The 24112-nt window shown below is 37.3% G+C and overlaps 2 protein-coding genes across 10 annotated transcripts; one reads left to right on the plus strand and one right to left on the minus strand.

Moving 5' to 3' along the window:
• Window positions 1-3966: 3966 nt before the first annotated feature.
• Window positions 3967-12574, plus strand: LOC103704829 (uncharacterized protein At4g06598-like). Of its 9 annotated transcripts, none has more exons than XR_003385226.2 (8): window positions 3967-4087; window positions 6933-7652; window positions 10462-10537; window positions 10629-10755; window positions 11387-11572; window positions 11672-11841; window positions 11940-12045; window positions 12140-12574. XR_003385226.2 is itself a non-coding variant. In XM_039133541.1 (8 exons), exons 3-8 carry the CDS (start codon window positions 6952-6954, stop codon window positions 11978-11980), a joined length of 1176 nt encoding a protein of 391 aa, XP_038989469.1. In that variant the 5' UTR covers window positions 3978-4087; window positions 6672-6765; window positions 6933-6951; the 3' UTR covers window positions 11981-12572. The 9 variants fall into 9 exon arrangements, 3 of the variants coding, with proteins under 3 accessions (XP_008786512.1, XP_008786509.1, XP_038989469.1); XR_603683.4 differs by having other exon boundaries at window positions 11672-11734; XR_603682.4 differs by having other exon boundaries at window positions 11672-11716.
• A 2361-nt stretch (window positions 12575-14935) lies between these two features.
• On the minus strand, window positions 14936-15711 carry LOC103704828. The gene is made up of 2 exons (XM_008788286.4): window positions 15369-15711; window positions 14936-15265 (listed from the first exon to the last, which is right to left on the minus strand). The coding sequence occupies exons 1-2, from the start codon at window positions 15682-15684 to the stop codon at window positions 15249-15251; spliced, it is 333 nt and encodes a 110-aa protein (XP_008786508.2). The 5' UTR covers window positions 15685-15711; the 3' UTR covers window positions 14936-15248.
• Between the last annotated feature and the right edge of the window lie 8401 nt (window positions 15712-24112).

A 24112-nucleotide genomic window follows, 5' to 3' on the forward strand; every position in this document is an offset into this window, starting at 1 on the left:
TCAAGCTTTCTTTTAAGAAACTTGTGAGTGAAACCTCTCTCTAGTACATTGATAAATGCACAGAGTACTAGATGTTCTAATGGCCTGTCACATGCATGGCACATACATTTTACTATGATTTATGTTAATTTGTTTTATTCATACTTGCATTTATATATTTTTCTTACGCATGTTATTGTTAACTATTGTCAACTACTATTTCAGAAGTTTTTGATCATTTTAATCAAACTAAATATAAATAAAAATTTAAACATGCTTCAAAAGCAATTGAATTTTTTCAAACCAACCATTCGCTTCTCATATCATATCCCTTTTTCACCGTAGTATATCTCTGATTTACCACATATGGAGGATTATCATGATAAGAATCCTTTAGTTTTTTGAAATAGTTAAAATCTTCGTTAGTTGGTTAAGAAAATAATTTAAAAATTTGAACCAAATTCGAATCCAATTATCAATGAAATTTGGATGCGGTTTTTGATGAATTTGGTCTAAATCCAAACTCTTTTTTTGTTATTGAGTTTGGATACAAGTGTAATATGAATCCGATTCATATCGGATGTGCTTACAACCTCCATTGAGAAGCTACACAACTCTAAAAATTATGAAGGGGTAGTTTTGTTGCATACACATCTATGGCGTGAGCTCCAACCAATGGCATGCAACAGTGGGAGTTATCCCTGGTTGGTATGAGTGAAGCTACAAAGCCCAAATAAACCATGCAAAGGGTCTCCATGCCGATGCAAAGTTTGGTGCTAGAGTTGGCCTAGAAATAATCTTTAAGATAGAGAGAGAAGCACTTCAATGTGTGCAAGGGCACTTCTAAAGTAGAGGTAGCAATGCTCAACTCGTTTAACATGACTCAATTCATTATAAATTATATCAAATTATTTGTTTAATAAAATGATTAGATTGAAGTTTGAAATTTTGATACGCTTAACAAATATATAAGATTTAAGCTTCGTTTGGAGAAACTTTTAGAGGGCCAAAAGCACTTTTACATGAAATAGGAGTGTTTAGTAAAAATTTCGAAAAGCCGTTCTAGCTTTTCCAGAAAGCTAAAAATAGCTTTTTGGGAGAAGCTCCATTTTGGAACTTTCCGAAAAAGCACTTTTAGGCTCGGTTGGAAAGCTATTTTTTTTACCAAAATATCCTGAATAAAACACAACAATTACACAAAATGTTACTTTAATAATAGGTTAACCAATTTTATCACATAGTTAGAAAATTTGTTATATTATAAAAAATTATTTTATATCTTTATTATTATATTATATTATAAATACAATATTATGTTACATCATATTATAATACATTGATATATTATAGTAAATAATTTAATATTATATTTAATTTTTATGCTATAGTATACAATATTATATTACTATATTATAATAATATTATATTATATTATAGTAATATTATACTATATTGTATATTTTATTATATTTTGTTATATAATAATATATAATGTTATTTATGATTATTTTGTCATGCTTAAAGTATTTATATATTAAAGTGGCATAGCAAATAATATTATATTAAAGTGACCGCAGGGTGTCACCACGATTTGCTGCGGAGCGTGCTCGTGTACAGGCTTCAGAGATCATGCCCACCCACTCTTCAGATAGGCCTTTGACAGCTCAGGGCACCTGGGGCCCCCCTTCTGCTTCGGTAGCTCACCAGATGGTGTTTTTCACCTGGGAGCCCCCACCCCTAAGCTTCCTCAAGGTTAATTTTGATGGGTCGGTGCTGGATGGTGGCACGCGGGGCGGTGCAGACTTTATCATACGAGACCCGCACTCCAGGATAGTGGCAGCAGGTGGCTGCTAATTGTTTGACATATCAGTTCCGCAGGCAGAGCTTCGAGCTGCTTGGGCGGGCGTGCGCCATGCGAGGATGGTCCTGCAGGCTAGCTCGATCTTTTTGGAGGGTGACTCGGCCACGGTCATCAGGTGGATCCAGAGGGGGGAGACGGCTGATGGTACAGACCACCCCTTGATCCGTGATATGCGGATGATGATGGGAGATGGGAGGGCTTTTTTGGTTAAGCATGTATTTAGGGAAGCTAATGGGGCAGCCGATTGGGTGGCGACCTATGCGGCCCACCACTCAGGGTACACTCTGTGGGGAGGGGAGGGGGAGCTTTCACAAGCTCTCCGTGAGTTGTTGTATTTTGACTTTTTTGGATGTATTCGTACACGTATTGTATGAAATATCCGTTTTCAGCCAAAAAAAAAAAAAAAAAAAAAAATATAAGATTTTTTCGCTTCTTCGTATTAATATATTTTTGATCCATATCGCTCCCGATCTTATATTTTGTCCGATGTGATCCGACTGCTGCCCTGAAATAAAAGCATGCAATTCCACCCGTTGGGCTTCTCGGAGATTCTTCCCACGATCGCCATCCATTTGGCGAACTTCTGCGGGACCTGATAATCGACAACCATCCTCGAACGTCACGCCGCTGGGGTCTTCCAATGGCGACGCTGCAGCCACATGATCCCGCGGAGGGAACATCACATCAACGGCCACAATCAAGTGTCGCAGCCACGTCGGATCAATGTTACATCCATTAGTCGTCCATGCACGGCACGTCATACGACGTCGGCCCACAAACTGTCGTGCTCCACCTTACAAGACCATCACGAGGACTACGGTCTTGGATCGCTTGGCATGTGGCAAGGCGTACGAATCGTCCGATCGATTCAGGAGAAGTGATTCGCCAAACGTACGGCTCTGGTCGACACATCACGTGTGCTCGGCGGACAAAATTTAAAGCACCCACTGCTTTAAAGCTCCTAACCGCCAACCTCCGGTGTCTCGCGCTCCATGGTACGATATACTACTACTCTTTATTGTTTTTTTTTTTTTTGCAAAAAAAGAAAAATAAGAGTAGTAGTATGTTGGAGGAATAGGAAAAGGATCATCTTATCTGGAAGCACGTAGAGTGACTTGGTTAGATGTTATTGGAGAATATTTTGTAGAACTATACCGACCGCTGCGCTCCGCTTGGTACCGAATCGCAGATGGAGATTGTCTTCGTCCTTTTCTTTGGGAACAGTTTAACAGGGAGGGGGAGAGTGGATTTTCGTACCGTTTGGAGTCTTTGCTGGCTCGCATGATCGAAGCCCACCGACCGCAAGTGGGCCAGGAAGAAAAGAATTCCATGTGTGTGTGGAAGCTACCCGGCAGACGGCAGTTCTGGCTGTATGGATCCTAATTCGGGGAGACGAGTATAATTTTTATTAGACCGTATATATTTATAGAAAAAAAATACTACTGGATAGCTTTTTTTTTATAACTCACCATTTCAGAGGCTTCACCGCATGCATATAGGTAGCAGGTGAGCTATAATTGTGCCAAAAAAAATAAAATTTACTGATCAGATGGTACCGAGCCATCACAATAAATCGTGGATCCCGTATATAAAAGAATTTTTACACGAATATCTTCTTAAATATCGGATTTTATATGAATATCCTTCTAAAATTGATATTTGCATATATACCCTCGTAAAACACTTGTTTTGCCATTCTAACCTTTTTTTATTTTTATTTTTATTTTTGTATATACCCATGCTATCTAACGGTGTTAAAAAATTAACGGTTTCAAATTAAAATGACTAAAATATCTTTAATGGATAGATATGTAAATAGATTTTGATTCGAAAAAAAAACATGAATAATAGTGTAATTTTAAAATTTTATTTTATTTTTAATTAATATTAATATGATTTTTTTAACAGAACAACTGTTAAATTACATGTATTTGTACAATAACATAGTTTATCAAGATATACATATAAATATTAATTTTGAAAGATTATTTATATAAAATTTGGTATTTAAAAAAAAAACTATAAAAAAACACTGGTAAGAGGTTTGGGGATATTTGGTTTGACCATTTCAACAGAAGTACGAATTAAAGCAGGGGACATGTTTGATACCACCTTTCTGTTTTTTTTTAAAAAAAAACTTTCACTATTTCAGCGCGACTCCCCTGTTCGTGCCTCCGGATTCCCCACCGCGTCTCCTTCGCACCCTACTTCCCGCTCCGCCGCGGCACTCCGGCGCTCCGACCTACGGTAAAAATCCTCTATTCTACCTCTGTATCTCTCCACTTTCTCTACTTTTCTCAACTACGGCAGATCCGGCCTCACCGGACCGTCTCCCTTGCTTTTCTCCCCTAGATCTCATGTGTTAGAGCCTTATCGGGCCCCGATCTCACCGTCTCTTACCGCCTCTCCCCGCTTCTTCTCTCTCTTTTCCGATGAAGAGCACCGAGGCCCCCTCCTTGTCTGCTTCTTTCTCTCGCCTTCTCTTCTGCGGCTGGCCGACAGCCAAAGCCCCCTACCACCCCTCCTCCTCTGCTTCCTTTTCCTCTCTTCTGCGGCTGGATGGCTCTTTGGTGCCGTGGCCACAGGCGCAGGCCCTGTGGCTCTAATTGTTTCCGTGGAATGGTAGTGGGTTGGCTTATTGATGGTGATTAATTTAGTGCTTTGAATGCCTTCGACAAACAACATTAGGGAAGGGTCCAGCTGGAGGGGGAAATGGTGAATTTTTGGTTGCTTTTGTTTAGCGTTTGGTCTTGGTTTGTAATGTTTTTCCTATTTCAGACATGATTTTTGTTTGTGGATTATGACATGTTCTAGGCTTTCAGATTACGAACCGTGGATTATGACATCTTCAGATGTCTGAACCTGTTTTTCATGAATCATGACATATTGATCATGGCTTATGAAATATGTGCAGATGCTATTTTCTAAAGGGATAGAATGAAGTTACTTTTGCTTTCTCCCCTTCTTTCATATTGGTTCAGAACGATAGGCTTGTTGGTTGTCGATCGGTAAAGGGAAGAGTTGGAAATAGGATCCCTGTTTTGGACTTGTTAACCATAATTCATATTTGGGCTTGTTAAGCATGATGTCTATTGCTCACTGCAGGTCTTATAGTAGAGGAATTAGAGAATAGCAAAGAAAATACAATTGCTTCGAATTTTTTACTTTGGCTTTTACCTAAAAGTTCTATTTCTTTCTATTGTCAGGAAACATAATGGCGACTACCAAACATGTTTCTGTTGTCAGAAATCTTAAAAGAAAAAGTGGAATCAGATTTTCTGTTTTTTAGTGACAGTGATGCCAAAGGCAGCCTTAATGTTTTGCTTATGTTGTTCTTTATCATTTTGCAAGGCCTTTGTCCATGCTCATGCAGAAACTCATCTTAGGTACTCCAAAAATTAGTTGCCAGACAAGCTGCAACAACTAGGACTGCAATAATAGCAGTCCGTATATATTTTTCTAGCCTAGTCATAGTCGATTACATACTATAAATCAAATTACACGAACCAGTCATGTATGCAATCGAATGACGAGCAGCATCTATGGTTATTAGCCAACCAGTCACTTGGCTGATTGTTTTTTAGAACTAAATAGGAGGAAATTCAATTGAAATCAAGTAAGGGTAATATTCAAACATAGGTTACTGTATCCAACATAAAATAATATAACCAACTCAATCTACACCCTTGTTTTATCTAGATTAGTTAGCATTCTTTTTTAATCGGAGGGAACCTAAGTTCAGATCCTAATGATGGCATTGCCACCATATATACATATACATACATATATACATACATACAGATAGATAACAATTATAGGTAATGCATGCATCTCCCTACCTCTAAGTTAAGAAGTCAAAACTAACTATCTAATAACCAACAAATTTTTTCCAGACACCTCAGCCCTAGGAACTTTGCAAAAAAACAGGAATGTAAAGCATTCACAACCCAAGTGATTTGTTGACTATCATTGACAATTCACTTGACTTGCATTAGCAAAAACGTATCCTACTTGTGACGACCATTATTATGTATCCTTATTTAGGTATCTTTTTCTTCTTGTCACGATAACCTAATATCATATATAAAAAAAGCCCTATGAAGCCTAGCATAAATATCTTGAATTGATACAAGAGAAATTTGACTTGAAACAAATGCTTATGTTACCACAATTCACAGTATCTAGTTTACTAGATCTATCTTCAAAAAAAAGGAAATTGGTATGTAAAGGGCCCTAAATAATTTTTAAGGAAGCAAGCAAATCAACATTTTTCCTTTTCTCAGGTCCAGTAACTTTAGAAAACAAATAGTTTAGATTTGATATTTGAACAATGTCAGCAGCTAATCTTTATGAGTTATGACTTTCCCCCCACTGCAACCCCCCCCCCCCCCCAACACCCCCAAAAAAAAAGAAGGAAAATTGTAGTAAATGATCTTGCCATGCACATGCACACAAGAAGGTTTATTATAACTTAATGTGATTCTCCATGATAAATTTATTAAATAATGTGGATCACTGTTTAATGTACAATAATCTTATTTTGCAATAGCAAGATATAATAAGAAAGCGACAATAAGGACAATTCAAGATAAAGCATAGATCACATGCATTTTGTTGGTTTTCAATATGATTTTATATAATCAAATATCTTTTTTAGAGAAATTGTCTAATACAATATCAAGTTGATTATGTGGACTGTTCTCTAGTTTGATAATTTTGAATTATAATTTAAATCACAAAATGAAAACACTCTAATCATAGTTTGTTTCTTCTTACACTAGTCATTATGATAATTTAGAAGTAATGATTCTAGTGCAATTGTTGGATTCAGATTACCACTTTCATCTAAAGATACAACACCAACTATTTGTCAACAATTGATGTGAAAAGTCCATTCTCTTCTTAATGACGATTCCCTTCTTGATGTAAAAAGTCCATTCTCTCTCTCTCTCTCTCTCTCTCTCTCTCTCTCTCTCTGTTTCATCTATTGTTCAATGAATCTTGAATGCAAAATGGAACAATATGATTCCATTTGTTTGGATTTTAGTTGATCTTGTTGTCATTTTTCTGACATTATATATATGTCTCGCAGTTTGGGGCTCTGATAGATCATGGCAAGTATGAAAGGGGCTGCTAACTTTAGGAACTCGGCATCTAGTGGAAAACAGTCTTTCCTTCCTCCGAAAAGCCCCTTTCCGACCATGCCCATATCTTCTGCTGACTATGGGACCATAGGATTGAAGGGCATCCCGAAACTGAGAGAAGGGCACAGACACCACCAGCGCACTTCGTCTGAGAGCTTTCTCATTGAGGAGCAGCCATCCTGGCTTGATGATCTGCTTAATGAGCCAGAGACGCCCGTGAAGAGGGGAGCTCATCGCCGCTCGACAAGTGACTCTTTTGCATACTTGGATGGAGCTAATATTTATGCTAACATGGAAACCTTGGCTCAGGAGGAGGGCAGGCAGCAGGGCATCTCCTCACAACCTTCATGGGGAGTTCAGGACTTTGATTGCCTTAAAGATGCACGACATGCTTCTTATTATACTGAGGCAAATTCATTTGGGAGATCTCAGAATAGAGGATGGGAGGCCTTGAACATGGTTAACTGTACCAGTGGTGCTCCATTGGCAAAGGATGAGATGGTGCATCCAGGGTCAACATCTGTTCTGAGGGAAGCTGATGCAGCAACATCTAATGTTACTGAGAAGGAGGAGCAGGAGCAATCTCCCAAAGATTCAAAAGGTACATCCGAAAGAAAAGAAGGCTCTTATGCTAAGCAGTCTGATGTGGACCCAAAACGAGTTAAACAGTAAGTTCCATGCTATTTTTTTATAATATCAGTGTTATTTTATAGCTTTGTGATTTCTCAGTAATGTTGTGCTAGTATTATATAAAAAAAATAACAATCAGATTACTCTATATGTATCACCAAAATTTTATCATAGTTATGTTTACCTCTGTCATTGGCTTAATGCTCATGCATATTGAAGATTTTGCCTGAAGTCCTGGTTCCTGATGGAATCATCTGTTTGTTCTTTTTTCTTGGCCAGTTTTGACCTTTCTACTATATAATTAAACCAGTCATTCTGGTTAAATGGAATTTTGCTGCCAGTAGTTATTTAGTCAGCTTTTAATTAACATGAGCGAGCTGAATCTCTTTGAAGATCCACATTCTGCTCCCCCCCTTCTCTTCAAGTCTATGTCGTGGAATTATAAACTATCCTTTTACATTATTGATTCATGATTAATATAGCATATTTAATTTTGATGTAACAATTCTATTTAGTAATTGATGATTGAGCTGCATCAAAATTTATGATTGAGCTGCATCAAAATTTATCTCTATGTACTTGGTGAAGCATATTCCTGGCTATATTATATGTCCCATCTACCCTGTCTGTTTTGCATTGACTCGAGCCAATGTCACGAACTTTCCTACAACTTTTCTTAATTCTGCATGGTTGCATAGCACCAAGGTTTCCACTGAAATTAACTGGCTTTGGAAGTCAATGCCCAGATTCCATTTTGGAAGCATACCAAGTGGAAAATACATTTAACATTGATATAAAGTTGGCTTCATGGACCCAACTTTTGCCTGTTTGTTTAATCTAAGGTCAAAATTTATAAATAAAAGATCAGTATCCCCTGAGTTTCCATGACCTATCTGGTATCTAATACCTCCTCCTTCCTAGGGTTATTCTGAGCTGTATGTGACCAGATTATTTATAAAATTCTCTCTTCGTTCGTGACCCCATCTAGTCGTCCTTCCCTTATTTCTTTTGAAATTACTTATCATAACTAAATTTTCTTTCAGGTTTGGCACACATTCACAATTCGTTTGCACGTCATTGTCGCTTCCTTGGTCATCTTGTGCTCATAGTCACAATATTTGCTGCATCTTTTAAAAAAGTTGCGAACTATTTGCAATAGGAAACAAACCATCTACCAATGATCAAAAACAAGTCTGATACTTGACTCAAACGAAACATGCTTAAGATTCAAATTAGGAAGTATGACCAGAACTGGAATTTGGAGGACCCGACCCGATCTGAATTTGGATCAGGTTGGCAATAATAAATGAGCAAAGGCACTTTCAGTTCTTTAGATAAACCAACAAAGATATTTTTATTAATTGAGCATGAAATAGGACACATAAAAACCATGGTATTCTCCCTGCTTTAAGCTAATAACTAGCCCATTATCGATAAATTTGTTTTTAACGTATGCTCTAGAGCTGTTTTAAGTCCTTTTAATTTGATCTCTTTAAACTTTTGTTGACACTACACTTATTATTACTTTTGGATCAGTATTAATTTCATTATCATCAATCTGATGCTTAAATGGTGGATCCAGCGTTTCTGATTTTGCAAAATCCTCAAAATCTATCCATATGAAATTAACTTTAAATGCCTAGTATTCTAGATCCTTTATGTAGCTTTTTGTTAATCATTGTCTTATAATTTCTTTGGTATAACATGTCATGGTCACTTTATGCCATGCATATATATTATAGAATTAAGGGCCTGACAATTAAAGCAAATGTTTCTTTTTTATGGATGACCTGTGTTTGTGGCAGATAGCCGCCTCAAATATTTAACAATGCTTCTTCTTGTGTACATGTAATGATCATTTCTTTTGATTGCATTTGTTGGTATTGTTTTGTTCAATTGTATGCCTGGTTTTTTAGTTGATAGCCTTTACATTATGCATTTGTGACACAAAGTGGCCTTCTCGCTTAGGAATCCGGCTTTTTAAATGAATGGAGTTCTCTATTTGAAACTTAGTTCTTCTTTTGAATGATATCAAAGTTTAGGAAATTCTAGTGGATTGCTCCATAGGTGCATGAGCTAAGGCTAAATAACCAAAAAGGTAGGTCCAGTTCCTACTAGCTAGTTTTCTAGGTTTATAGGAGGCTTTTATCTTGCCTGATATCAGTAGTTTGTAGACAGTTGGCATCAATTTAAGTGCCAGTTTTGAAATGTTCTCTATATTTTTGGATTATACTTTGATTCATAATGTCAAACCTGTATTAATGTGCCAAGGTTAGCTAATAATGATGTGGATTTGAGGTTTACGTTAAACAGGTTTCACGGTATTTGGCGACCTTTGATTTTGTTCTAAATTTCGGAGTGAACAAAATGCTGTTTGCTGCTGCATGCTTTTCATCACTATGCTTCTTCCCCATAATAACTAACAGCCCTTCTTGCAACCTCTAAAGACAATCATGCTGACCGGAAGATGTTTTATGATTTGTATTGTGTATGAAGCACAACATTTTTTCAGAGAAATGAAGTGCAACATGTTAAAAAATAATCAACAGAAGGTAGCATATTTTTAATCCTTTACATGGAGAAAATGGACGAACTCAGTAGGCATGTGGTACCTGTTGTCTCCTGGTTGTGTAATGGATCGAAAGGTTATGATAAAATGCTCCTGAATAATGATATCTTTTCAGTCCATAACATCATATGAAAATCAAACAGTGCTGGATCAGTCTCATACTGACTAAAGCAAATGCTTTTGCTCTTCTTCTTTTTTTGAACTCTTTTTTAAAGTTGGCATCCATGTAGTTTCAGTACTTAAGATATTGAAGTAGACTCACCTTTCCGTAATTACAGGCAATTTGCTCAGCGCTCTCGTGTTCGGAAACTTCAGTACATTGCTGAGCTGGAGAGAAATGTTCAAGCCTTGCAGGCATGTCTTAGCAAATATAATTGAAGTTTTTGGGGTTTGAAATAGCTGTCTGGAAAGTGCTGACATAATATCTTCATGTGTGTCTCTACAGGCAGAAAGAATGGAAGTTTCAGCTGAACTGCAATTTCTGGATCAGCAGAATCTTATATTGAACTTGGAGAATAAAGCCTTGAAGCAACGATTGGACAGTCTGGCTCAGGAGCATCTTATAAAAAGCCGTAAGTACATTACAACTGACAAGTTGCAAGCATTTCTTGCTTGGCACTTCCTTGAGGATTTCTGTAGGCATTCAAGTCAGTTTTGAAGATAAAGTAACAATTTGATGGTTCCCAGTAATAAGACATAAGAGACAGGAATTTTATCTGCATGGAAGCATGGGGCTTTTGTCTTACATATTAATAGAAACTGCTTATGGTTCATAAATATAGGATAGTTTCATTAGCATTGGTTTTTCTTTTTGTTGCTAAAAGTCTTCTACTTGTTTGCCCCTCCTACATGCTTCAGCCCTTCCAAGTACCAACCATGGCTTGGGTAACCACCATCAATTGCAGTACTATTCTGTATAATACCAATCTCAAATCCCTTAAATATATATTGTTTTTCCTCGTTTTTAATTTATTTTCATTTTTTAAGTTTTCCTTTTACATAAAATTACAAATCAATAAGTATAAACAGATTATTTGTGTTTGTGAGCTGCCACTGATTGGACATGATCTCCTTCGAAAATATGTTGTCTATTTCAAGTTCTGCTCCCGCTTGTAAGGATTGCCTTCCAAACATATGTTATCGGCCTCCAATACGATAGCATATACTTTTGAATGACTTGAAGTTTCTTTTTGGACTCTGCAGTTCAGAAGGAGATGCTGGAGCGAGAAATTGCCCGGCTTCGATCATTATATCAACAGCAGCAGCAGCAACTGCAACAACCACTTGCTCCTGCCCATAGTCGCAGTAGCAGTAGAGATCTTGAGTCACAATTTGCCAATCTCTCTTTGAAACACAAAGAGCCAAATTCTGGGCGGGATCCAGTCACAGGTCCTCTCCGTATTTGATGTTTCACTTCCACAATCCACATGTATGTGGGTTCTAGATATTGTGTTCCATCTCCTCATCCCACCAGTGTGTGGCCTCCAGAAATTGCATCGAGAAGTGAGCTGGAAACTTGGAATTGCATCCAAGGTGAATAAACATCAGAAGGTTAATAACTCTAGAGGCTGATCTTCGTTTCTTTTACTTGTTTCAATATGCACACCTGGCAGTCATCTTCACCTTCCGCCCATTTGTTGATGCTCGACCTGTCAGAGGTGTAAAGTTTTTCTTGTAGTGTCATGCTTTTGGCACATCTTTTTATTTTCATGACCTACACTTTCTTAATTAATTCCATAATCTTGTTTTCCATCAGATACTTTCTTTGAAGCTCATTCAACATCTGGATCCTTTTGATGCCATGGATGGTATGTGGATGTTTATGTAGTATCTGAAGGGAGCATCGACAACCTTGATATCCTGTATGTTGTATTGCTATTCAAACTATTATGGCCAACATCAGTTGATGGTTTTTTTTCATTTGTAGTTACTGCTATTGTTAATCTTGCTTGCTAGATGTCCGTAAAAGGCTCAGGCCTGGACGGCTTAACGATTGCTGGTAAACTTCCCACTGTGCACGGTTCTGGTAGTGCTACTGGTATTTGACATAGATGACTCATAGTGTTGCTATGCTGCATCACTGTACTATAATCAAACGGTCGTCTGTGGGAAACTTCTTCCCACGGGATTTGCAAGTGGTGGTCATGAACTTGATTTAAAGTCTTATTGTTGCAGGCTCGTCGCTCATAGGTAAGTTGGCTAGGTGAGTTCTTCCATGACCGCCACTTGAATTAAAATTGGTAGTTCAGTGTTTCAAAACGCAGATTGTTTTGTCTACCATTGTGATTGTATACTCAGGTTTCGATACAATGTACCTAAAAGACCAATACTCTACATTGGAAATGTAAGAAGATTACCAATGGGCAATAGAAATATATGTTTACATGAATCTTCTTGTTTACATGTGGTGCAAGCAGTGGTTTAGGAACTGTTCTGAAATTCCAAGAATCAAGGCATATTTGGGTATGTCCTGTCCGCTAGCTCTATTTTTCAGATCTCCAATTGACTATTTGTGGATACTGGTTGCTAGGGAAGGTGGTAAGGGATCAGGTCTTTTCAGATCCCAAAAAAAAAAAAAAAAAATCATATACAATTCATTTGTCATCAAAATTTTATTTTACATTGTGTTTATGATTTCACTTGTCGATTATATCTTAGTAAATAAAATAAATAATAAAAATAAGAGATCCAAGTAACAAAAACTGTGAAATTCTAAGTATGTTAGGCATTTCATTTTTCTCCTTATCATATTTTAGTCATTTTCTTAGTCATTAGTTGTGTAGCCTTTCGAATTGTACAAGATCCTTTGCTAGATTACCACTACCCCAGGAGGTTTGGAGATGGATTTTTAGAGTTTGCCCATTCCACGATGACTGGTGGACCTTTGATCTTAGCCAATCCAAATCTATCCTATTTACAATTAGGTTGATTTTAGCCAATCCAAACTCAAGCCAATCATAAAGACTCTGGTGTACCATGAGCTTAGCTCAGCGTTGCCATGGTAAAGTGGTGTATCCCTCAAGCTTTCAACACTTAATAGGGATTTTTCTGGCATAAAAATCCTGACAACAGGGGCAGAAATCTCAAACAGGGATACCTCCTCCGCTCCACCAGGTGGAGAAATTATACCTTACACCATATGCACCAAATCAGCAGTGCACCACACCAATCGCATTTGGATGCATGGCCAAGCTTGCCACGTCATCCCAAGACGGAAATGAGAAGGTGAAACCTTGCTTTGATGGGTTGGTGGGTCGAGGTCAGAAACTTCCACCCTTTGTGCTGAGTTTTTTTTTTTTTTTTTCCTTCTCTTCTTTTGATTGTGTAAATGATATGGTCAAGTGGATGGTGGTCATTGCAATTGGGTATGTCCAGGCTGAGCTTGTGTCCATGGTAAAAGTTCGTGTCTATATAAGTTTCTATTCCCAACAATGTCCCGTTTGATTGCAGGATAAAGTGGAGTTGTCTGGGATAAAACCAACTTTTATGCTTCCTAGTTTATTCCATTTTATTTGGCCAAACAAAATAACTTTACCCCGCATTAGAGGACAATGATGGAGGGCAGTTTTAGATTTTTTTTTTTTTTTCAATTCAAATTCTCACTTATCCTACAAAATTTATAAGCAGACAGTCTTGGGTGAGTTTATGTAACAACTCAAGACCTCACCCAAAATGGCTAGTCAGAAGGTATTATTTGGGTTTCTTGATCCTGTGTAATTATTCAAGATCTATCCAGTGAATAATTGATGTATGACTAAACACACATTCGCACGGGTCCTTACAATTTAATCATATAAAGATCGGCTCATCTTGTGCAAAAATTACGAGCAAGGTAAAGCAATTAACCATGCTTAATTGTTAAGTAGGTATGTGATGTTATTAGGCAACCTTGGATTATATGTTGATCGAGATGCATGTGTAGGAGAATATCAAGACCATCAAATCTGTTGACAGATCATCCATAATTCTTCTATGACGACGAAAAAGATAACTATACATTGATGGTTCAACTAAAAAGCTTATAAAGTTATGCTAGATTTAAATCATGAACCCCATTATAACATCAAGAAAAATCCATTAAGTTACGGTAATTATGAATACATGCAATCGTAATCATGGAATGGAAAATTTATGATGTAGTGTAGTGGATTTTTTTGAACAGAACTAGGGGAATTATTGATAATTTAATGTATCTTCATTTTGTTAACCTAGTCAACAAAGAATAGAGGAATAGAGTTCAGCAAAATGAAACCACTCTCTGAACGCTTTAAGGAGCCATGTTTGGTTGCGGGATAAAGTCGAGTTGCCCAACATAATACCATCTTCCAGTTTATTCCATTTTATATTGCCAAGCATCATATTTTTCTGCTCACTTATTCCACTCAACTGGCATTTTTTTTAACAAAAAGCAAAATAAAGTTATTCTTTAGTATCCCTTCATTTGAAACCCCACTTGGATGGCTCACTTCCTCAGCAAAAAAAGGGATAACATGTACCCAGCACTTGAGGATTACGCAGTCCTCGTTCTTAAATTCCCCTTGTCAATTTCAGAATCAGAATAGCAAATCGCATACAGACATTTGTCCCCTCCGAGGCTCTGAATTCACGTACAGTTTAAGCTTTGCTTGCAATAAAATTTGCTAGAATTAGGTGCATGGGAACACCATGCATTGCATAAGATATTAACCATATCTAGAGAATTTCGCCGATATCAAGGGTGTCACCCCTCAAAACAGAAGGATATCAAGCGTGTCGCAGCAAATAAGATTGGATTCGTCAGCTTCCATCAAAGAAGAGAATCGACATTATTATACTAAAACTTTCTTTCACTGCACTAGGTATTGGAAGCATTAAACAATACCTAGAAGAACATTGTTACTAGATATTAAAGGAGGACATAACACTAATAACCATTGCTTTATAACCTCTTAGCGGAGTTCGTAATTAACCTCTCCTCTCGTTATTTCATTCAACACCACACTTTCAAACAGCATAATTAAGAAGTTTTTATTATTACATACTGGCAATCCTTTCAGAATCAGCATCTTTCTTCCAGCTTCGCAGTTCAGGGAGTAGTAATACCTGCACAAAGAATGTGAATCATCCTCCCTCCCTTCGTTAGATGGGAAGCATGCAAAGACTACTTGAAGCCATTAACAGTGGCAGTGAATGGATTAGAACTTACTGCCACACTTGAAGTGGTGAGGCACCCGGCGGCCGCACCCTTCGATGAGGCCGACGAAGCGGTTGACGTCGACGAGGGCGGCGAGCTTGGGAGTGATGACAGGGCACACGCACTCGACATGGCTCACACGCACCCGCTCGCAGCACGGCGGGCTCGGCAGCTCCCCGTACAGCACCGCCTTGCATGCATTGATTAATGCCCGCCGCTCCGCCTTGCATGCCGCTGCGCTCATCCCCGCATGCGTCGGCATCGCCCCCACCGCCGCCGCCACCACCACCACGGCCAGCAGTAGAACAGCAGCTCTTGAGCTTTCCATAATCCCTTATCTCCAACTCTCTCTCTCTCTCTCTCTCTCTTCCCCCCCCCCCAACCCTAAGTATAGCCCTTGCGTCTTTGGACCGTGTCAACCAAGTCACCAAGTCTAATGACAAATATATACATAAAGAATTAGTAGCTTAACTTGAAAGTTAGTTTGGGAATTGGAATGCTTAATTGTTTGGTTATGAAAGGATAGTTGGACTGTTATGGAATATTAAGATTTATAGTAAATTACAAAACCTCTTGCCACCTACGTTTTATTATACTTGCAAGAATATATCCTATATGAAAAGTCAAAATTACCCTTACGTGATGGATAAATTACAAAAAGCTTTGAGATTAGGAATAAATTATACTTATATTCAATAGTTTGAAAAACCTACGCTTATTTTCCTGAAGTTTGTTTTGATCCAATGCTTTAGCCTATAACTTAACAGAATGTTAGCTAAACCACTAATTTAAAAAAAATGATCAAATTAGCCTTAAGTAATATAACATCCACTCAAGAAAGAAAAAAGTTGTGAGATACCATGGGTCTAAGCTTGATCTTGATGAACTATAGCTATGTGCTAAGAAAAAAGTAATCTAAATCTTTCAAACAAGTGGGGTGCCTTTAAAATTTTCTGCTACAGAAAATTAGTATGAAGAGTTTTATTACTTAAGCTAGCCCATCCATGGAATTGCAACTAATCCGCCCTCCAAAAGAATACATGTATTGATTTGAATCCTTTTGATAATATGCTGCCAAACTATCATATGCCTATATATAGGCATTGGAATTTCCATCCACAACGATAATGTTAAAGAATCATATCTATAGTATTGGACAAGTAGAACTCAAAATCGGCAAATAATACACCAGCATCCTCGATCTTTATGACATGGTAGGTAGGGAAGCGAGAACCAAGTCTGATCAGGAACAACGGATGTTGGTTGGAAAGGATGCTGGTTGTTGGATGTTGATCGGAAAGAAAGCTTATTGTTGGTCGTTGGTCGTTCGTCGATTAAAAACGCTCGTGGTGGAATGGCGAAGTGATAGAAAAATCCTAACTACTTAATTTTGAAGAGAAGAAGACTTTTACAAATATAAAAATTCAAAGAAGTCAATTTAACATTTTGTAGAGATATTTTTGACTTTTTATAATAGATAAATAGTTTCACTAATACTGTCAATTTGACTGGGTATAAGTGTAGGTTTTACAAAATATTAGTTATAAATGTAACAAACATAAATCTCAGAAAAATTTTTGTAAGGTTATTTTGGTTATTCAAATTTTTTTCTTACGTGACATTTGTATGTTAACGTTTTGACTAACTTTCTATTAAATTATGAGTTAAAGTATTAGGTAAAAATAAACTACAAGAGAATAGGTGTAGGTTTTTTCTATTACTGGATGTAAATATAATTTCTTTTAGTTTTATTGATATTTTTGTAATTTACTTTAAGATTTATATTAAGGTTGCCTGCTTGGTGGAAATGGTCTTTTAAGTTAGACTAATCGTATTAAGAAATTGTTATTGTGGCTTTCTACCGAATTACGTACTTCCCGTGGGCTTCGGGGACTTGGGTCTACGGAATCACCGAATCCCATTTAGATCGCCCCTAGATGTTGACTTAGTGGGTGCAAGACTTTGACGATTTGGCCTCCTTCTGTCGGCTACCTTCTCTTGGAAGGACATGAGAGTTGAAGTTCTACCGTAAATTACGGACTACCTGTTTTCCTGCTCCCTCAAACCCCTCCCCCCATCCAAATTCTCGCTCATTTTAATTAACAATATCCAACTACATCAACCTTATCAAATGCTTGGCAACAATAAAATCAAGGAAGGTTTTTATTAAAAAAAAGAAATTAAGAAAGGTCTAAAACATAATGTCAGCTTATTTATGATATTTTTTTAAAACTATTTTTGAGAACAACTCAAGAAAGACAAATAAAGCTGATTGATAATTCCTTAAGAGTATAAAATGTATGGTGAAGCTAGGATTGGACTCGGTATCTTGTAGCTAAGCTATCACTTTACAAGCTAATTAACTAGCTTACACCATGGGATGATTTACGGTGACTTGTGATATTTTAAGGATCTCCATGGCTATCGAAATTTATACTACTAACTTGGAACTAGCTTTATATTTTGGAAGGTTGGTAGGTGTTGTTATTAAGAAAGCCTTAACCATTTGTAGGCAGGGATGCACACCAAAAATGAAAAGTGAGACATATAAACCTAAAGTTCACCAACTTCATTGTTGGGTCATTCATTTGCGTGATAATATACTAAAAGAGAATTACGCTCTTGTGATGTAGGTAAAACATAATGGCATGAGAAATCAATTAAGTGATGGTAATATTTAGATTCTGAATCAGTGAAATGGAAAATAAAATTTAAAAGTCGAGGAAGAGTTTGGCCGCAGAATAACTTTGCCATGTTTTGTTATCTAGAGATTTAATAAATACTTTTTTTAATCTCTAAAATTTAGTAGATGTTCATGGATCAAAATGGAAAATTCATTTACTACGTAGAGAAAATTCCATGAAGTTCAATGATAACAATGCAGCATGGATCCGATGATTCTTATAGTTGAAGCTTGCCAATATCTAAATCAAACAAGCAAGTTTTGTTGAAAGTATAATGTTCCACATAGATATTGGACTTCAATTATCTTGGAATCATTGGAAATATCTCTTTGAGATCTACAATTGATATATCATGGCCCTTGACCAAATTCTAATATTTTCTAAGTCAAAGAGTGACCGAAATGTTCAGCTGTAATTTAGCAACAAAATTATTCTGAATTTTAGATTTTTTTTCATATTAAGAGTCCTTTAATTAGATATAATGCCTATAGTAAAAGTTGTCTATGATTATCATTTTTGAATGTCTATTTATATGACTATTTAATGCCTATGGTAAGATAGCTTTTGATACTTGATTATGACGAACTATTTGATTATTGCAGTAAATTCCACAAGATCTCTCTTCTCCTCTTCCAAATCACTCTCCCAGGTCTTCTTCTAATTTTCTTTCACCATAATTTTCTCTTCTGCAAGTCCCTATGAGCCTTCTACATCTTATTAAAGAAAATTCTCAAAAAAAGAGACTCTATTCAACAATTAAGGTACTATCAAAATTTAGGCAACAGTATTGGATTATATCAACAACAATGCTAGTACCAGTTACCAAGTCTCAATTGATATACTTTTTGTCCCAACATAAAATAATTAGCTAGCTAGTACTTTCGATGCTGACTAAGTCCACAATTTGACGATAAACCAAGCAGATTAGTTATATGAAACACTATGTAATTTTGAAAGGGCATTACCTTTTCCTATAATCAGGCTTTAGTAAGTAGATAGATAGTCCGCAGATTATGACTACTGCATCTCTTGTACATTGTAGCCTTGCAAAAATGTCTGTGGGCTAGGCTAGACCAAGGAACCATCAAATTACGCTAATAACAAGTTGCTAAATATCTTGACCTACATGGAGTTTCATGCTAACTAAACTATGTGGGAAATTCTGAATGTGGCACATAATGGAGTGGCCAAAGGCTAGCGGCAGATACTTCAATGAAGGTGCAATAAGTTTACCCAAGAATCAAGCTAAGTGAAAAAAATGACCAAGTAACCAACATGGTCAGATTTATATGTTTAAGTAATAAAAAAATTCAAATAGTGAAACTAAATAATTTATAATTCTTGCACGACGCATCGTATATTTATACTGGTGCTCCAACAAGCCCCTTGCCACTTAAGAGGCAGGATTTTGATTCCAGTATCCGCTCTCAAGAGATAAGGTGGATATAGGATAGAAGGTGGGGATTAGCTCCTCCTAATCTCTCATATTTATATATACACATAGAGAGAGGTCATCTCAAACAAGCCTTGCTCTAGCTCAAAGTTGAACACATGATCTTTCAAATCTAGGGGTGCAACTCTAAACAGCTAGGTCTAATCGACACCCCTAAGTTACCGAATCTTACATGACTCAACCAAATTCTATATTTGATCAAGCAAATCTGAATCTGAATCCATTTCACAATTTCTAAACTGAAACTTAAGACCATGCGGAGTAAATTTAGGTCAGGTCAAGCTTGGATGTTACGCCGCCGCGCTACTTCCTCTTGCTTTACATAAGAATTGGGTCATTTCAGAAGAAATACAGTTCAAAACCAAGTTAAGTGGATGGAGAAGTGATAGCTGAGTCATGCTTAGGTTGGATCAGTTTGCTTCAAATCAAGCAAATGTTTATCAAAATGTACTCAACCCTAGCCTGGCAGTACAAGGCCCCAAGCCATGGTAAGTTTGTTCAGTTAAATGGGCCTTTTGGACACAATGGTATCAGCCGCCAACGGCCTACTTTCTACTCTCTACTTTTAGATTGTTTGGATTCATTTGCCCGGAGTGGATGGGATAAAGTGCCTAAATATCTAATGAACAAGAAATATTTAGATTCTTTTCTCTTGTTAAAAGTATAATATTATATAGAGTGCTCTAGATCTTGTCATCTTTTGACCAATCTAACAAACCTGGGGACTCCAAATATTTTGCAAAATGCAACATTTAGGCAAACTTTGGCCTTTTATGCCTCTATGCTTTAGAGAAAAGCTGCCGCCATGTCTTATGCAAGGCCTTGCTTGTTCATATGTAACCTTTTATATAGCATGGGTCTCTCTCTCTCCATAAAAAGAAAATTGATGCCGATATACTACCATCGCCATTGTTTCAATCTCGAATCTTTCCCAAGAGATGGTCATTAGAACATTGGCTTAGAAATGTAATGAAGATTTCATTATATCCAAGTTCTATTTGAAAACATGCAAGCCTTGTACATAAGCATATCCATCACGAAAATCCAACATGTAAGGTAGGGTTAAAAATGATCAAAATTGTTCGTGAATAGCTTAGAATAAATTCAGTAAAGTTTGGACTTACACTCAAAAAGTAACTTTGGCAATCAAGTTTTAATATTTATTGTCAAGCTTGGTTTGAGCTCAATTAGTCCTTTTTACTGGCAAGCCCAGCTCGAGCAGTCTACTATTTGACTTGGTTAGACTAGTTGAAAGATACCAATTTTCTAAAGACTCAATAATTCTTTTTTCACTCAAATATGTATTATCTCAGCAAAAAAACCTTTGTTTCACTAGATTTCAAGTGAGATAGACAACAAATTTTTAATATTTTGAGTGGCTAGGCTTCCTAAAAAAATAATAATATTGAATGACAATTGACATGTAATGGATATTTATTGGTGGTGCATTAGCAAGTAATCATGAATTAATCTCAAATAGAGCACTCATTTCTAGTGGAAGTTTGTTTCAACTGCATAGCGAACCTAAACCACCGCCAATCGACAAAGAAAACCAAACATGATATCGTTTTACTAAAAAAAAAATTGAAAACAATTCAAACATATAGCATTTATGTTGTTCATATCTACGGCACAATTGCGTCATTCTTTCTTCATGGATGAAGATATCCACCAACACCCATCATTGATGCCCTATCTACCACAATGCTATTGAAACCAGGCTCCTCCAAGCTAAATGACAAGTCTTGCACAAATTAAATAATGATCTCATCTTTTTGAGGATGGTGGACCAACCTAAAGGCTCTTGTGGTTCTTTTCATGTGAACCCAATGGCTTGAGAATTAAGTAGTGCTCCTTTTGGGTTAGTGGTGGTGGTGGTGATGTTACTCAAAAGCCTCCAAGACCAGTTTTCCACCCTACATCATTTTGATGGTTCCCAACCCCACCACGTGGAGCCTTGGAGCGGATAAGCCACTTTGCGCAAAGGACGTGGCAAATATATTTCATGCCACGTGCGGCAGTGCTATTGGAGGAGAGATCCCTGAAAGCACCTCCCTCGCCTCAGCCACTTGATTTCCTACAAGTTCTCATCCTTTGAAAGAAAGAAAATGATGTGCGGATAAAGAGAGAGCGGGCTTAAATGCTTTTAAAAAACTCAGTTATTTGACTCTATGGTGTGAGGGGATGGCCAACTAATACATTGCGCTATCATCTGATTGATCAGCGAAAGAGAGGCGAACAGGATTGCCGAGTTACCTTTTTTGTTGCTCATCATTCGAGAGAGATCTTGTGGACAGCGAGTATCATCTTTTTTTTTTTTTTTTTGACTCTGCTGCTGATAGTACTCATACTAGATTGACGTGAGCTACTGTTATACCAAAAAAAACAAATTTTATATTTATAATTATAAAAATATTTTTTATGTAGTACAAAAAAATTATTTAAAAAAAATAGAATTAATCAGAGTCAATAATTGTACATATCTAGTGCATTCTCCAATCCAACATCTCAATTTAGTGTAAGCATGGGAAAGATTAATGTTGACCAGCAAACCTAAGTCTTGCTCGTATTTGGTTTGAGAGCTTAGAAATTGAGTTCATTAAGAAAAAATTATCACCATATGTTTAATCGAACGAGAATTAATCTGGTTACGATTAAACCTTATTTGAAAAGGATTGCTAGAATTATATCGGGCTTTTCCTATACTTCTTCTATGACGCATGCAACATGATAATCTAAAGAGTGATATAATGATCTAGATCAATTGAGTAAGCTTTCTCATTAAGAGTAACGTGTTGCTCTAGAAAAGGGAAAGAACTGACAAGGACTCCTTGGAAGAAGGCAACGGGAGCGGCCTGTTTCCAGGGGGTGGTCCTGGTCGTGGGACGGTCGATGATTGCTAGGCTCCGTAATCTTCTGGCTCTTTATTGCATTGGGCCCGCAATTTGTACCTCATTGGCTTCATCAGCTGTAGCCTGTTCTTGGTACCGAAAGGATCACCAATACTCTATCCAAAGTTCACCACCTAACTTCCTCTTAGTTCACACGTGCAACTCTCTCCAAGCACGAGCAATTGTCGCACGTGTCAGCACTCGATACCAAGCATGTGCAAAGTATCTCAACTTTCTTATTAATCATTGAATAAAACAAGACGGGAGGTATGAAGTTTGTCATCATATGCCCGGATTTCAAGTTGGTTGTGGCTGGTGGTTGTCATATTTTTGATAAATCGGTTCCGAAGGCTAAACTGAGGGCGGGATAGGTCGGACTGGGCTATGCTCGACATGTGTTGTAAGCTAGAGCTGTACTATTTGACGGTGATTCGTCTACGAATATTGGCTGGATCCAAGGAGCCGTTGGTGGCGTAGATGGGTGGCCTCTTGCTTTGAGACTTCGGCCCATGATCTATTATGGCCTTTCAGGCCAAGTATGTATATAGAGAGACCAATAGAATTGCAGACTGAGTGGCCATCTACTCTAAAGATACCCTTTAGGTTGAAGAGAGGGAGCTACCTAATGTGCTCCAGAATTTGTTGTTTTTTAACTTTTTTTTTTTTATCTATTCGTGCTAAAATTGTATAAATCATTCCTTTCAGCAGCCGCAGCAGCAACAACAACAACAACAATAATAATAATAATAATAATAATAATAATAGTCATTATGTGTTCAGATTTCGGCTGGTTGTGGTTGGTGGTTGTCAGATTTTTGATACATCGGTTTCGAAGACTGAGCTGAGGACGGAATAAGCCGGACTGGGCTATGCTCGACGTGTGTTGTAGACTAAAGCTGTACTGCTTGAGGATGATTCGGCTACAATTATTGGCTGGATTCAAGAAAGCATCGGCGGCATAGATGGGTGCCATCTCTTGCTTCGAGACATTTGGGCCATGATGTATTGTCGCCTTTCAGGCCAAGCACGTGTATAGAGAGACCAACAGGATTCCAGACTGAATGGCCTCCTATGTGGCTAACTACAGAGATACCCTTTAAGTTGAAGAGAGGGAGCTACCTAATGCGCTCCAGAATTTATTGTCTTTTAACTATTTTTTTAATGTATTCATACTAAAGTTGCATGAATCATCTCTTTCAGCAAATAATAATAATAATAATAATAATAATAATAATAATAATAATATAATAAGAGGGAGAGAAGTGTTATAAAATTACAAGCAATCCTCATACGTGTCAACACTCAATACCAAACATCCTCTTGGGTGCGGAGTATCGGATCTTTCTTAATCTTTACATTGAATCTGGAAGCAGACAAGAGGGAGAGGTGTCATAAAACTACACGTTTCATTCATGCTATTTTTGGGCTTCGCTGACATTATCCAAGGTGCCCTACAATATCGTCTCTAGAGAGAATTATATTATGGTCTTAAAATATGGTTTTATGGGCGGCGCCTCTCGGAGTGAGTCGAGCCATAGAAACCAATCCGAATCGTCCAAGCTTAGAACAAGGCATGAAAAACATGACAAGAGATACTTTGTTATTTGTAATGCATTCTTTAAATGGGGGTTGACATTGGATATAGCTACAAGCCCAACAAGACGCCTTATGTGGTGGGGGTGGACTTGAGGATCCCCCCCAAAGCCTTAGTTTACATTTGTAAAATAG

The sequence above is a fragment of the Phoenix dactylifera genome, chromosome 14, assembly GCF_009389715.1.
Source record: "Phoenix dactylifera cultivar Barhee BC4 chromosome 14, palm_55x_up_171113_PBpolish2nd_filt_p, whole genome shotgun sequence".
Taxonomy (NCBI): Eukaryota; Viridiplantae; Streptophyta; class Magnoliopsida; order Arecales; family Arecaceae; genus Phoenix; species Phoenix dactylifera.